We start from the raw sequence: 16,816 nt of genomic DNA on the forward strand, positions 1-16,816 counted from the left end.
TTCTCTTGTTATCCAAGGTTTGACAATGTTACTTTTTTTAGTTTTGAGTGGCACAAATCGCTGGATACACGATTTAACCAAGTCTTCAAAAAATGTAATGAGTACATTCACGTCACTGGAGATACTAAGTTGTTCAAACACTTCAAAGGAATAGCTTAATGAGTCAATTATGGACACATCATCGGCACGGTTAAAATCAGGAAAAGTGTGGTAAACAAAACGTGTTTTAGGGACAGGATAAGCAACAGAAACAAAGACTGCCCTGTGATCTGATATACCGTCAACGACTTCACATTCAAAATGGTTTTCTAGAAGAGGTATACTAAGAAATACCAAATCTAAAACTGACGACTCTCTCGTGCTCTCCTGAACAATCTGTTTTAAACCAAATGACAAAGAAAAGTTCACTAACTCTCTAGATATTTGAACGTCAGGACCAGATAGCGACAAAGACGACCACTGGATGCCAGGTAAATTGAAATCACCCATTAATATTAAATTGGAAGAAGACAGGTTATGCTCGTACATAAAGTCACATAAAGCATGTAACTGATCAATGGGAGAGCCGGGAGGGCGGTAGACAACGCCAACAACTAAAGATATATTATCCACATTAAGTTTGCACCACACTGATTCAATCTGGGGAGGACCCTGTATAACTGAAAATTTAATATTGGACTTTAAAAAGAGTGCGACGCCACCGCCACGCCCGTACTTTCTATCACCTCTAACCACGCAGAAACCAGAGGGTGTAATTTCGGTGTCGTATATGCTATCATGTAACCATGTTTCAGTGACTCCAATAATGTGAGCAGAGTGGGAAGAAATTAGTGACAGAAAATCGGGGAACTTGTTTACTAAACTTCTGGCGTTAACATTCAAGACACAAAGATTTTCACTTAAACCGTCTTTTAAACCGCGGCCGAGTCAACGACCACCAGTAGATGGGGCGGTGGTAGTAGACTGGGCGGAGTAGTCGGAACACTTAACCAGAGTATTAGTTTTAACATCCCAATTATATCGCTCATTATTGATGAACACATGATCATATCGAAGGCGAACGGAGGAGCCACTGTCACGGAAAGAGGCCGTCGCATCCCATATTTTCTTTCGAACAGAACGGACATGAACAGAGAAGTCTTCCGATATACGAATATCTGAACCCTTAAGCTTGAAAGAATTTTTCAATACTTCCATTTTTTCGCGAAAATCAAGGAGTTTCATAATGACAGGACGTGAACGATCGTCGTGTTTTCGACCTATTCTATGGCACCTTTCAATACGTGGGCAGTCAATAATCAGTTTATCCGAGAATATTTTTGATACGTTAGAGAGTAATGACTCACTAGTTTCGTCTGCGCTTTCGGTGAGGCCATATAAGATTAGATTATTTCTGCGCGAGCGGTTTTCCATGTCGTCATTCCTCGCGACGAGTCTGTCTACCACACCAGACAATGACTTAAGCTCTATAAGCAGATTGTCACAAGATGTACAAGGGGCACTTGGCGTGGCAGAAGGCGACTCGAGGGCAGCCACTCGTGCTTCAAGAGCGTCAAATCGGGAGTTAACCGACTGTTGGAATAATTTGATTTCAGCTATGTCCTGAGCCATCTTTTTCTGGCCAGCCAGCAATTCAGCAAACATATCCGAAACTGTGGGTTGTCTCTCGATATCTCTTCCGTCATTATCGCTCTCACCCGAATTAGCAGCCCTCGAGTCCTCTGTAACCGAAACTACGTTATCTTGTTTTGTTTTTTTGCTGTCTTTTTTTGGTGGTCCTGGATTCGTTTCAACGTCTCCACTAAGGAGAAGGCTATTGATGCAATACACCAGCTGAGAGCACAGGTCAACAAAACAAAAAATACCGTGATCGTATCCATGTGGGCGAGGAAATAGCAGTAAAAAGCGATTATCGGACCGTACACAATGAGCGTTCTGAAGGTAACATACCTGCGAAAGAAGCAGACAGCGGTTGAGCATACTGTCCTCGCTGCTATCGCCTCGCCCACTGAAGAGGAAAGATGCCGGTGAAGCTTTTCTATCCTCGTTAACCGACGTCACAGAACTGGGCCTTTCAATGATTGGACGATCCAGGAGGGCATCACCGACGGGGGTGACTTGCAGATTCACGGTTTGTAGGCCGTTAAGGAAACCGTGAACATCCTCAATTCCGCTGGCAAGGAAGTCCGTGGACGAACAAGACGGGTCGACCACGCAGCATGGAACAGTTGACGAAGCAGGAAGCGCCGGCAGTAGCTGGTATCCGTGCGCCGCGGTAGCATTGTACACAGGAACAGCGAGGGACACGAAGAACTGCGAAAGAAGCAGACAGCGGTTGAGCATACTGTCCTCGCTGCTATCGCCTCGCCCACTCAATGAATTCAGTTATGTTTTTAGAAAAGGAACGGGCAGCGCACTTAGTTACTTTTAAGGCCAAGTAACGACTAGCGATTTTTCGTTGCTTTTGAGGAGAAACGTGTACAACAACGTTTAAACAGCCTCGTCTCATTTCCAGCCTAAATATGCGTCTGTTACGACACAGGCAAGTGGGCAAACCAAAAGAGAACTACACAACAGTGTAGCAACGTTTGTCGCTGAACACATTAGTCGAAATCTACAGCTGGGAATGTCCTTCACCCAGAGAACACAAGAAGGTTCGTTAGTTAAACCTTTTAGAATCGTGTACAATCTGAATGTAAACCCGGAGGTCGCCAACGAGGGAAGCCACGGAACGTTTTGTCAACTTAGAACTTTAGAAGCAGAAAGAACAAAAGAGAAAGCGGAAACCCAGGTTCCCCAGCTGTTTCTGAAGCACAACACGGCCGTACTTTCGAGCTCGTCAGTAGAACCACTCTTCATCGTCGCCGAAGAGGCAGTTGCCATGAAGCAGGGAAACATAAGTGATGAAAATTTCGAGAGGCAACTACTGCATAAATGCAACGACTACTGAAAAGAAAACAATAATCCATGAAACAAAAGCAGTTCTCTATTTGGTCGCCAAAGTAACGAAAAAAGCAGAGATGGCATTAATGACATTACTGTAATCGAATTACAGTAATTACATTACTTTTTGGAGTAATCAGTAATGTAATGAATTACTTTTCTAGGCTAGTAATTTAGTAATGTAATGAATTACTTTTAAGCAGTATTTTCGAGAAAATTACTCATTACTTTCAACATTACTTTTGTCCTAAATTAGAAATTTCCTTTGCAAGCTTTAAAAAGAAAAAGAAAATTATTTTGCATAGTGAAATGTTGTAAAGGAGCATCGGAGGAAATAAACGACGGCCACTTGAGCGCAAAGCATTGTACGAAGAGCTGGACAGACGTACAAAGGAGGGCTCGAAAGGCGAAAGAGAAAAGCTTACATGTAGACATCGCTGGAAGGCAACGGTTTACGAACTCCAGGCACGCCAGATTCACGGCGTCGCGTCATCAGGACGACACTATACTTTGTTTATCCCTAAGCGGACATTGCGGCGGGAGCTGCAAGTTAACCAAAACCAATCAAACACCTTCCTTTAATCACCTGACCCGTCCCTTTCTCTGCGCGTGGATATGAACGAGAGCGTGGTTACGTGGCAAATGATAGACGTGTGACTTTTCCAACAAACTCTTAGCTCCCACCGTTAATCCCTAAGCTGACAGTGCATCAGCTTAGAGATGAATGGCTCATAGGCTACAAGGCTATGGGCACATCATCAGTGAGTTAAACATAATTTAAAACCTGAGAAGACAGGACAAACAGATCGCCACTTTGTACTTTCGTAAAGCAAGGTCAAACAGTAAGCTCTACCATAGTGAACAACAAACGACCGGAATAAATAGGTAATTCCAAATGCCTTGCGAAACCTCCAGAAACTTTCTTGCGTCCTCGAGCAAAGCAGGCGCCGCTCGCGGTAGGTCTCGCTGCCTTCCCTTGGGAAGTTTATTCGGGAATAAGCCTACAGCAGATATCGCCCCCCGTTTGTTGGGAAGGTACACAATTTAGGAAGCTCGCGCCATTCCTTAAATGGGGACGCTTCTGCTTAGCAATTATCCAGGCCCTTTGTTTGACAATGCACAATTAGTTGGGCTCTTCGGGTGTTTGGGGAAAATGCTCCTTGAAAGGAATGACCGAGAATAGGCTCTTGAAAGAATAGTATTTGACTGTGTCCAAGACTGAAGGGAAACGTTTCACGTGACGACTAAGAACGAGCTGCCATTGCCCGATTTAAAAAAGAAACTGACTCGGACAACAACGTCTAAATCAGGAAGACGGAAACATATAACCCTTTTAGTGAAAACCTTAACCGTTGAATGAACAGCGAAACCGGTGTGTCGACTGTCTTTCTGAGCCACACCTAAAGAAGCTATTCATCTTGTTTAACACTTATGCCGTGTACGCCAGCAAAACCACTGTTCAGTATGGTTCACTTTGAGGCACATAAGGTTGTTCCGGTGTAAACAGGAAGATCTGAGCTCTGATACATGTAGACCAACTCATCTCTTTGACGTCACATCACTGCGGTGGCGCTGCTGTCGGAACTGCGCATGCGCTGCGCCTAGCTTCTCCTGGATCTGGTTGCTGCACACGCAATGTGTAGACAAACGAGGGCCCGTCTTGTAAACACTGTGCTGGTGTATACGGTAAATAAAATTTGCACAAATTGCTGCCTCAAGGTATTCAAAAGTAATGTCAAAGTAATTTCAAAGTAATTTGATTACACTTGGAATGTAATTGTCATGTAATGTCATTAAATTTATTTCGGGGTAATTTGTAATGTAATTTAATTACGTTGTCCAGTTTTCAGAAAAATAATTAGTAATGGAATTTAATTAACTTTTGAAAGAAATTTTGCCATCTCTGGAAAAAAGTAACTCACTACTTTTGAGGTAAAGTAAGGCATTCCTTTTGATACTCAGTAACGAGTAACGTATTTCGTTACTTTTCGAGCGAGTAACGAGTAACGATATTTGGCTACTTTTTGCGGTAACATGTACATGTCCGCAGTTAAAGTAGTACAGCTGTTTGTTTCCATTCCTTTGGAAAAAAAACATATACGTCAAATCTCGTTAATTCAAACTTCTGGATAATTCAAACTAACATGCAGGTCCCGTCCTATACGTCTGTATGGCAAAACACTCCCGGTATTTCAAACTTTCCTTTAATCAAACAAATTTTCGGTCCCCCTCGAGTTAAAATTAAGGACACTCAACTGTATTTTATATGTTAAATTCTGAGGCGCCTACCCACCAGAACCCTTTTACGGGTAACTGAAACTAACAAATTTATTAATTATTTCGTTCAGAGTGTCAGGTTTCATTTTAAATTTATCTAGGTGCGGCATTAAAAGTGAGCAGTTTTTGAAGTTAATAGACGAGGAAACAATGGCTTGAAGCACGTGCAGACTGCGACGTATTTAGTGCGAACAAGTCCGGAGGTTTTCAGCCACTTATTCTCGAAAGTAGAAGTCTTTTATAAGGTTGAGTAGTTAACTTAATTATGTTCTCAATAGGCGCCAACTTAGACGGTAAACACTAGTGCTCACGCATACTATACGTAAGCAAAATGGGGGGGGGGGGGGGGGTGGAAAGCCGTTGTAGTGTTAGCGTTCGCAGGGTCGCGCATTGTGGTAGTAATGTGGAGAGCTGAGCTAGTCGGTACGCACACGACATAATAAAATAGCGCACAAGCATGTAGGAAGACAAGAGAACGTGTAAAACAAAACTTAACTTCATACGCGTTATCGAGCATTCCTCTTTGCTTTTGCTCTGTTCTAATACATAGTGTACAGGAGGCTGGAGAACAATTTTTTACGCTTGAATTTCGAGACCACAAGAAAGAAAAGACTACATAGCATGGCAGGTACAGAGTTTTTCGTCATCCTTTGAGAGGCTCTGAGCGACGCAACCCTCGTTCCCCCTTGTTCACACTATAGAATTTCTTCTCGGAGAGAGCTGGTCACCAGGAAGCCGTATCACGAAAATTGAGTTAGATGCAAACGACCGCTCATCGCTTGACCGACCGAACAGCTGATAAGCTAAACTGCTATGGGGTCGTGTGCTGGAATCTGTAAAGGACCAATCGTCACGTGACCAACGGTGCAGCGGTCCTGGTGGGCTGCTATTCGCGGGAGGAAGTTTCGGTTTCGCCATCTAGCGGAAGACCGGCACAACCCAAGATGGGGGCTGTCCCGAAGCTCCCGACTCCGCCGCCGCCGCTTCTCAGAGCTCAATGGGCTTTCGTTCAGCCTCACTGCCTCCCTACTAAATTTTCATTTTGTATTTTCTTTCTATAACATGTTTTTGCATTCGTCGCGGAGGATTTGAAATTTTGCGTCTGGCAAGTTTTTATGCCGGGCTTCAATATTGCAACTAAAGTGCCCTTTCTTATGTCTTGGGCAAAGCACGATGAAGGCGATCAGTTTTAGCTCGCAATGTTTTAAAGTGACACTTTTTTTTTTCAGAATTTAATTCACGGTTTCAGAAAAAAATCCTTGTCTAAGTTTTTTGGAGTACAATCAATAGCACCATTGTTGTCCTGGTTTTCTCCCTTGTTATAAACTTACTAGCTCTCTATTCCAGTTGTTGCATATTAAAAAAAATGTTTATAAATCCCTCTAAGGCGACATTAGAGCGCAGCTCTTGAGGTATTTCGATTTTGTGACCATACCGTGCTACACAATCTGAGAAACAAATATATATCATGTGGTATGCTCGCTCACTGCTTGTGCGGAGAAAGTAAATGTAGTTCTCACAGCTGCAAGCTCCCCTCTGGTTAAGTCCTTCCGCTTGTGACTGGGGTAATGTGTCCAAACTTGGCGGCGCAAAGCTCCCCAACCGCAAGGACGACGCCTAGAGGACGACGTCTAGGACGACCTCTAGGACGACCTCTAGGACGACCTCAAGGACGACGCAAAGGACAGTGTCATCCTTATGTACACGATTGAGCGGCGCGTGCTTCATGACGAATTTTTATGGCCATGTTTCGGGCACAGCAACGCCGCTTTTTCGCTTAATGGGACAAGTAAGGTTTTAAATATAATGCTGTGTTGGGACCCGGGAGATCGGTGGCCGAGTGGGCTAGCGCGCACCAGCTCGGAGCACGTGGAGCGAAAGCTCTCGCTTGCACTGTCCCGGGGCTCCTGGGCTCAATCCCCGCCCCTGCCCGTTTCCATCTGGGTGAGCATCCTACCGGCGTACGGTCATGTACCGCTACTGCGTGGTGCACGTTAAAGACGCCAGGCTAGCATTTGTACTGCACTGGCTAAATTGGTCATCTACAGATGAGACACCGGACACCTATGAGGCAGACTAACTTCTGGCTGTATAGACATACACATTTTTCCTTTTTCAAGAAATAAAGTTTCAGTTGCGAGTCAGCGCTTGTCCCGTCTCCGTGTTTCTTCTCCTTCGTCCGTGTTTGTTTGCGCTGTTCTTACATTATGATCAACGAATACCAACTAACCCAACTCTCGACATTAATTCAGTTTATTTCTTCTGCATCGGGCTCTTTCTCTGTCAGTTCTAACGTTCCATTTAGTAACCCGTACGTGTTAGTATATTTGATTACACAATGTGTGTGCAGTGCAAGGGTGGCCTCATGGCATATAAGGCAAGGCACGTACCCGGCGGAGGTGTTGGGTGTATGTGAAATGCTTGCCCCGTCTCCGGGACATGCGAGAAGGATATGTCGTGTGCTTCGTTCTGAGTGCTGGCGCCAGGAAAGATTCTACAGAGACGGCCTGAGAGTGCCATGTTTTCGCGCCGGAGGAAGTGCTGAACGTCAACGGAGATTCTTCGCGGACTTGAGCAAGACTGCGGGATACGTGACTGAGTTCCTGTGGCAGGGAGTCCGGCAGGGGCTGATAAAGAAGAAGGAAAAGGCAGCACCTTTGACTGCCACCTTCATCAACTTAGGTAATGTCCAGGTTCCCCCAGAATTGGGTAAGCCTTTGGGGCTGGGTCCCACATTATGCTATGAACCTCGTTTGATCCCATCCGAGTTGGTGTCCTTGGGGAAAACAGTTGCGAAAAAAGCCTTGGAAGCAGAGCGCCCGCGGTGTGTTGCAGAATGCGCGGATGCACTCCTATGCACGAGAGGAAGAGGAAGGGGGGATCCAATTGGGCCCCTGGTTGATTTCATGGTGGAACCCATGCAGAGAGTTGTGCAGTCGGACAAAGAAGGGTCCTTTGTGGTTTTGCCAGGGGGCGTGTTCAACGAGAAAGCGATTAAAGCGCTGGAGAAGAATTTTAGGGGCGTGAAAGTTCACTTGAAGAAAACCAGGGACAGAGCGAAGGAAATGTGTGAGCGCCTGGCTCTCACCCAGTTGGCGAAAAGAATAGGGAAGCCGGAGAAGCTGCACCTAGAGGTATTCTTTACCGCCAAGATCCACAAAGAAGCTTGACCATTTAGAGCTATAGTCACTGAAAAAGAGACATGGCAACGACAGGTGTCAACTTACCTTCAAGGAAAGTTGTCGTCCTTAAGCATCTGAGACCCATTTCGGGTGTCGAACTGCGAGGAGCTTGCGGATTTTCTGAAAGTGTATGATACCAGGGGGTGTGGTGTGTTCAGCGTGGATGTGGAGGACCTTTTCTACTTCCTCCCCCATGACCGACTAATGTCTTCAGTAAAAGCGTGCATCGAGTCTGACGGGGAACTTTCCTTCAGGAACTCAACTGGTATAACGCTGGATAGCTTTCTGGAACTGCTGCAGTTCTACCTGCTATAGGCGGTGGTAGGGTGGCGTGATTGGTGCTTTCTGTAAAAAGCGGGAGTTTGCATAAATTCGACTGTGGCTCCCATTTTAAGTGACATTTTCTTGGCGGAAGTAGACCGTGATATAGAGAGGTCTCTATGCAACACCAAGGTAGTCAGATACGTCGATGACTTTTTAGTGTTTCATGAGGACTGTGACGGAGGGGGCGTGACTGGGACGTCTGTGGATGAGGTGATGGCAGTTTTTGCGGAGTGTGGCGGAGGGCTCAGGTTTACTGTGGAGGTACCTAAATGAGGGGTTCTCCAGTACCTTGACCTCTCCCTCCGCTCCAGCAAGGGTCACATGTGTTGGTGCTACTCTCCGCGATCTATGAAGGGCCTTCTGGATTACAGGTCGGCTCATTCAAAACTGATTAAGAGGGGCATAGCACTCTCCTGCTTGGGTGCAGCCTTGAAAAAATTGTGCCCTCATACGCTTTCTGAGAGCTTTGAGACAGGCGCAAAGGTTACGAGCAGCGGGGTTTCCACCGGCGTTACTGTCTGACGTTGCAAGTGCATTATTGAAGCGGACTAAAGGATCCCAGGCGGATAAGCCCAGCGTAGAAAAGAAAAGGACTGTAGTGATCCCGTCTATCTACAAAATCTCCCATAGTCTAAAGAAGGTCGGAATCGATATAACATACCGGTGGTCTTTTCAGCCCCCCTCAGACTTAAACAGGTCTGCTCTAGGATTGAAGCAAGAGCGGAAGGGCACCCAAAAAGAGAGTGCAGAAAGAAACATGCGAAACCGTTCGTGAGATGCTGTGAGGGGTTATTTATAAGATCCCCCTCTCGTGTAATAAGTGTTACGTCGGGCAGACAGGACGTTGTTTAAACGATCGGCTTAGAGAGCATAACTACTTCCTTAGTGCCACGGTTGGAGGGCACCTCTCGTTGCACTGCAATTTATGCAAGTGTAAACTGTCCTTCCCTGACACTGCAGTTTTAGGACGAAAAAAAGATAGATTGGCGAGAGAAGTGCTCGATGCCTTTCACATTGTCACTCTGGGGGATCGGTGTGTGAGTGAGGCCTCAATAACGCTTTCACAAAAAGAATTTGAATTTATGCGCGAGAGGATGAAAGTTGGCCACGCGGTGATGTGTTGGCGCTGATAGGGGAAGGGGCTGACAAGTACATCTCTGAGTGAGAGTGCTGATTTGGGGTCTTCCTGGTGTGTGTGTTTTTATCCTATTTTCTTTTTTTTTTCCTTTTTCAAGTAATAAAGTTTCAGTTGCGAGTCAGCGCTTGTCCCGTCTGCGTGTTTCTTCTCCTTCGTCCGTGTTTGTTTGCGCTGTTTTACATTATGACACACACAACAATTTGTTTTGTGTTTGTTTATACAGCTGGAAGTTAGGCTGAAGGGGCGGCTGGTGTCTGCAGATTTAACGAGTCATTCGGTCCACAGCTAACTATTCAACCGCAGCCATATGAGACATTGCAGTTATTTAGATGTTACGTGATGACAGTAATGGCAATATAATTAAATCCAGAGGAGATGCGGGATTTTTCATATCTGACCTGCGAGTGCAGGAAGCACTCTTGTGGTTCAGTTATAATTACTTTTAATAAAACACAACAAACCCTAGGATCAGAGCTAGTATTTTGGGACGTTACACACCATTTTTCGCTGCTAGCAATAATCCGTCTTGAATAATTATCAGTCGTAGTATTAAGCATAAACGTTCAGCAACGCACCTTTTATTACTCTAAGAAAAATGCGAATGGCGTCTTTACGCAGGCGATATAGTGAAACATCCAGCATTTGGACTGTATAAGACATATTTTCCTTTCAATTCTATTAAAACAAACAAGCCCATAAAGAATCTTTGGATAACGAGAGAGTTGCTCTGCAAAATTAAGATAAAAAATGCTTTATATGGTAAATTCATAAAATCCAAGGGCCAGAAAGACCTTAAAATATTTAAATACTATCGCAACAACCTGACAAAAGAACTAAAGCGCGTCAGAACGCATTATCGTTTTCATTTGTTCAAGGCCGCACAAGGAAGCCCTGACATCATGTAGAAGCAACTAAATTATCTTCTTTATCGTAATCGCCCCTTCAGTTCAATTAAAAAAAGTTTTGTGCAATGGTACTGAACTTACTGGGCGTTCACTGGCAAATGCTTTTAACGAACATTTTGTAAATATTTTGGGTACTACTGAAACCGAAACTCCTTTGGTTTTAAATGATAAACGAAACAGTGACTCGATATTTTTAGATCCCGTCGTCGAACCAGAAATTATAAGCGTGTTTCTTCAGCTTAAAAATAGTTCTAGCTGTGACGTCGATGGAATCCAGATAAGTCCGGTAAAACATGTTATTCATTGTTTGCACCTGTAATAACTCATATACTTAATGTCTCTTTATCTACTGGAATTTTTTCTAAGCAAATGCGGATTCCCAAAGTTTCAGTATTGCATAAAAAAGGAAATGTAAATGAAATGAGAAACTACAGGCCAATTTCAATATTACCAGTGTTTTCCAAGGCGCTCGAAAAAGTTCTTCATACGCGTTTGATTAAATTTTCAAATAAGTATAACTTGATAACTCCATCGCAGTATGGATTTATAAAACACAAGTCGACTGAATCTGCCTTACTTGTTTTAAAAGAATTCATTTTACAAAGCTTTGAAAACAAAAATATGGTTCTTGGAGTCTTTATAGATTTTACCAAGGCGTTTGACTGCCTCAATCATAAAACTTTACTATCGAAATTAGATAATTATGGAATTCGAGGGCACGCTTTACAGCTGATAAGATCGTATCTGGAGCATCGAGCGCAGTATGTTTATATCAATGGGAATTCCTCCACTATAAAACCCATTCTTTCTGGTGTACCACAAGGTAGTATATTGGGCCCCTTCCTCTTTAACATGTACGTGAATGATATAGTCAATATTAATGTAAGCGCAAAATTTGTAAACTATGCTGATGACACAAACATACTGTTTTCTGCAGATGATCCTGATCTGGTATTCGATATAGCAAATCTGGCCCTGTCTGGGTTACAAACGTGGAGTCATTACAACGCATTACAAATAAATGTAAATAAAACCAAAGCGGTGATTTTTCGTCCTAAAAATAAACTCGTTACTATTACCAGGGACATAGTTTTGAATTCAGTCAAAGTCGAAATTGTGAATTGTTTTAAACTCTTAGGTGTCACGTTTTCTGAAAATATGTCGTGGGAAAGTCATATAAACTCTCTTATGCCAAAGCTATCCCAAATTGTGGGCATGTTAAATCGTCATCGTTATATTTTATTAACAAGCGTTAAATTATTAATATATAATTCTCTATTTTATTCTCACTTAAATTATTGCCATTTAGTTTGGGGAACAACAACTTTAACAAACCTAGAAAAGTTACATATATTGCAAAAAAAAAAGCACTGAGGGCTATAGCTGCCGTCTCGTATGATTTTCACACCGCTGGCTTATTTCAGAAATTTCGCGTCGTAAACGTGCATACATTATATGATTATAGGTAGAGCAACTTAGACATAACTTTTTAACAGATCTTGGACACTTATAACAAAATGTTCATAAATACCCTACCCCAGGTGCTGAATGTAGGGAGGTGGCTGCACCAAGAACAAACTATGGCAAACAAATGCTTAAATACAGTCTCCCCAATCTACTCAATTCGTATCTGACTAAAAGTATAGACTGGGATAAGTTATTCCTAAGAGAAGTAAAATCATCCTTTTTCTCTAGCAGCTTTCTTTCTTTGTAATCTTTGTGACTAGTTTTTGCATAATTTTATCTCTGCTGTCTGTCCTGCCTCAATGTAAAAAAGGGGGAAAATTCTAAAATTTGTTTTAAAATGTGTGATAGCGACAATCATTCTACAATTTTTTTTTCTTTTTGTTTCATTTTGAATATAGTTTTTTCCCGGCTCTGTTGCTCCTCTCTGTAGGCGGTCAGGGACCCGTCAAGCTGTACCTGACAGCTTTTTTCCCTGATCGCCACCACCTTAAGGTGGAAAATAAACATTATTATTATTATTAGTATAGGTTACCTTCTTTATTCTCGATCACGACAGTGTGCCGCAGCTAGTGCACCGTGCGAAAGGTAATACTTGCTCAAATGTGGGATCCTCGGGACCCCACATTTAATGCGTTCGCTTTTCTGCAGAAGACTCGCACAGTCAATCTCCTTGATTTACTTTTCGCTTAATTTTATTCCCATAAAGCCCCCCGGAGGGGTATTGTATAAGGGTTGCCAAATAAATGGACTATACACATATGCCGAATGGTCTGCATAGGGTTTACTTAATATAGAGCAGAGTGAGTGAGTAAGGCGAAGACTCTTAGGGAAAGTGGATGCACAGACAATTTTTGAGTGTGAGGGATTGGCGTGAGGATTACGTTAATAATTATCAAGAAAGCCGGGAGGTTTGTTATCAAGAAACGCTTATGTTGAGCTGCACTAATAAGCAGAATATACGAATCTTTGAACGCGCAGGTATGCGAGAAATACGTAATAGTATCTGCACTTTTTCCTCGGTTTACAGTTTTATAAATATATCACCGCTCTAACGCTTGGGATTTAACGGCAGCGGCGGTCGCACGGGGTGCACACCACATCGAAACCTTCTTTGTACTACACAGGTTTTCAACGGGCCGGCCCCAAGGGTCTCGCTGCTAACATCGTTGCTGGGTCATCCCAGTAGCCGACTGTTTGATACTACTATCAAGTTCAATATGCTCCGCATCCTGATTGGGTGCACGCCTACGACGTCACCCCAAGCATCGAAGAAAAGGACGTTCGGAAGACGGCTGTGTTTATTGGCGGCGGCGACAGCACGGGGTGTACACTGCATCTAAACGTTCTTCGTACTACACAGGTTGGTTTCTGTTTATTTTGCTGCGTTCCGTGCACTTTACCGATGCTGCTGCTGCTGCTGCTGCCATATGGTATCATATTGTGTGAGAGTTCGCGTATGTCACAATATCTGCTTTCGTTTTAATCCGATGAACGAGGACGCGAATATCTGCCTAGTGTGCAACGAAGCACTTGATGATGATGACTGTTTTGTTTCATGTATGGACTGCAGTTACCATTAACATCTAAGGGCATGTTAGGGCGTTTCGAAGACTGAATACAGAGCAAAAGGGTATCTCCGCAAAACTTGACGGTGTCAAACCTGCATGATGGCGTGTGGCAATCAAAAGTGAAGGGAAACAAAAGAACAAGAACGCAATGTGCCATTAATTCTAGCAGCAATAAATCAGAAACTCGACAGCATTCTGGTCCTTAGCGAAACACTAATTGGCATTGAAAGCTCTATTCAAATGATGTCTGCGCAGTACAAACAGCTGCTCGCACGCGTGAAGAGTCAGAACAGTGACATGAAGGAACGAAATATGCGCATGCAGAAGATCGAGGAAACGGAGGCTGGCTCTATTGAGGAGGTAAAAACGTTTAGAAATGAAGTAAACGAACTGGAATGGCGTAGCAGGCGTTTGAATCTTGAGATCCATGGCGTTCCATTTGCAGAAAATGAGAACTTACTTGCCAAAGTCAACATCGTAGCAAAGATGCTAGATGTACCCCCACTGGAAACAGGTGATATTGCGGCTATCCACAGATTACCCTCGAAACCAGACAAAGTACCAGGAATAATCTTAAGGTTCTCCCAGCAAGGTACTCGCGATCAATGGCTGAGCTAGCTACTCGCTAGAAAACATGACTAAGCAAATCAAGGAGCTACTCTGGACAACAAAGGAGTGGGCAAAGGAAAAATCGTATCAGTTCGTATGGCATGGAAATGGAAAATTTCTCTTGAGGCGGAAGGTCGGGGATTGAGCGGTGTTGATTAGATCAGTAAGTGAATTGCAGAAACAGGAGTAAGCCTTTTCATCACGACGATAACGTGTCGCTAATTCCTAACGATGGCTTTTCATGATTGTTTGCTTCCGAATGATCTACAAACGAATATAGGTTGTAAAGGTAAAGGTTTGCTAAAATGTTTACACGTTAACGCACAGTCCGCTAGAAATAAAACTTTGAGTCTGGAAATATTTTTTCCACAGTTAAAATTTTCCTTTGATGTAATTATGATCACTGAAACATGGTATACAAGTGATGTTGACGTGCTGAAGCTGTCGTCGTACTCCAGTTATTTCATGAACCGCACAACTCGTCGAGGGGGGGGGGGGGGGGAGGGGTGTGTGTTTACTCCTAAAAGAGGCAATGCATTCTCAACTTTTAAAAGACTACTCCCGTGTCACTGCGGACTATGAGGTGCTTTCTTTGAGAGCAGGAAATACTGTCATAAGTGTGTTATATCGACCGCCGGATGGCAGAACTGGTGACTTTTTTTTTTAATTTTTGGAGAAATTCCTGCTTTTCATTAATGAGAATAAATATGATCTCGTTCTGGAGAGGAGATTTTAATATTGATATGTTGAAAGATAACGGTCCTAGGCAACAAATGGATATACTGATCAACACAAATGGATGCCTCAATGTATTAAAGTCGTCAACAATTGTGACGGTGCACTCTGAAACACTGATTGACCTGTTTATTACAAATTTTGCAACAGATAAAATTAAAGCTGGAACGCTAACATGCAATATAAGCGATCACCTTCCAATATTTATGTGCATAAATACGCGCTTATAAAATGAAGCTAATAGCAGTGAATAATTTTTGGTTTAGAGCATAACACCAGACAGTCTGGATGCTTTCAGACGGGACATTTATGAAACTGATTGGGATTCAATTTTTATTGCCGATGATGCCAACATTGCCTATGATAGCTTTCTAAATACAATTAAAACCATTTATAAACGACGCTTTCCTTACAGATCAATAAAAACGTCGGAAAGAAAATCAGGAAGCCATGGATAACTCCGGACTTGCTTGATAAAATACGTATAAAAAACTTGCTATATCAGAAATTTATCAAAACGAGAGATCCATTACAGGTTTCAAGGTTTAAATCATACCGGAAGCAATTAACAAAGTTACTAAGAAATGCTAAGGCTCTTTATTACACTAACGTTTTCCAGAAACAGTCTGCTCATGTGGATCAAGTCTGGCGGATGTTAAACTCTCTAACAGCTAGCGGTTCAGCACAACAGCATATTGAAAAGATCGTTCACGAAGGAGTGTCTTTGACTGGATGTTCCCTAGCCAATACTTTCAGCGACTACTTTGGAAACTTGGTTAGTGACAGCAGCAATGCCGATGAATCTTGTAACTACATAGACTTTCGAAATAACCATTAAATTTTTCTGGAACCTGTCAGAGATTCTGAGGTGTATTCTGTTTTTATGCAGTTAAAATAGCAGTTGTTGTGACTGCGATGATTTACAAATTAGACCGATAAAGTATGTTGTCGACATATTAACACCATGTGTGTGTTACATTTTCAATTTATCTCTAACAACTGCAGTTTTTCCTGCCGGAATGCCAAGAGCGAAAGTATCTGTTTTGCATAAGAAGGGAGATAAGAATATTCTCAGTAACTATCGACCTATTTCTCTTCTTCCCGTTTTTTCAAAATCATTAGAAAAAATATACAGGCTCGTTTAGTACAGTTTTCAGATAAACACAATTTGCTAACTTCCGTACAGTTTGGGTTTAGAAAAAATATATATGAACTGAGTTAGTACTGCTGGAGTAAAAAAAAATCATTCTGAAAAACTTCGATGAAAGAAAGCTGGTTCTGGGTGTATTTATCGACTTTATAAAAGCATTTGACTACATAAATCACAATATATTACTTCGTAAACTTGATTTATATTGTATTCGCGGTTTGCCTTCATCGCTTTTGAGCTCCTATTTACACCCTCGTAATCAGTATGTTTCCATTGGTAAATATTCATCTGATATCAAACCAGTTACGGCTGGCGTCCCACAGGGGAGTATACTTGGACCATTTCTTTTTAACATCTATATAATTGATATTGTCGATATAAAGCCATCGGCAAAATTTGTAATATATGCTGATGACAGCAGCATATTTTTTCCGTCACAAGCAGCGATGAACCTATTGATGTCACCAATTTAACACTGTCTAAATTATAGGCCTGGTCACGAGATAATGGTCTGAACA

At 42.7% G+C, this 16,816-nt stretch overlaps 1 protein-coding gene and 1 pseudogene across 1 annotated transcript; one reads left to right on the top strand and one right to left on the bottom strand.

Moving 5' to 3' along the window:
- Positions 1-805: 805 nt before the first annotated feature.
- On the bottom strand, positions 806-4,985 carry LOC121838119. The gene is made up of 2 exons (XM_042294188.1): positions 4,965-4,985; positions 806-1,950 (listed from the first exon to the last, which is right to left on the bottom strand). The coding sequence occupies exons 1-2, from the start codon at positions 4,983-4,985 to the stop codon at positions 928-930; spliced, it is 1,044 nt and encodes a 347-aa protein (XP_042150122.1). The 3' UTR covers positions 806-927.
- A 2,573-nt stretch (positions 4,986-7,558) lies between these two features.
- The window catches only part of LOC121838120, a 132,911-nt pseudogene continuing 123,653 nt past the window's right edge, over positions 7,559-16,816 (top strand).

Source organism: Ixodes scapularis, unplaced genomic scaffold, assembly GCF_016920785.2.
Source record: "Ixodes scapularis isolate PalLabHiFi unplaced genomic scaffold, ASM1692078v2 PGA_scaffold5__190_contigs__length_132052651, whole genome shotgun sequence".
Classification (NCBI taxonomy): Eukaryota; Metazoa; Arthropoda; class Arachnida; order Ixodida; family Ixodidae; genus Ixodes; species Ixodes scapularis.

Excerpts from the sequence above, each read along its gene's own strand:
- LOC121838119 (XM_042294188.1), bottom strand. The coding sequence starts at position 4,985 with ATGTACATGTTACCGCAAAAA. Across the intron at positions 1,951-4,964 it reads TGTACATGTTACCGCAAAAA|GTATGTTACCTTCAGAACGC; the intron begins GTAGCCAAATAT and ends CTTCTTTCGCAG.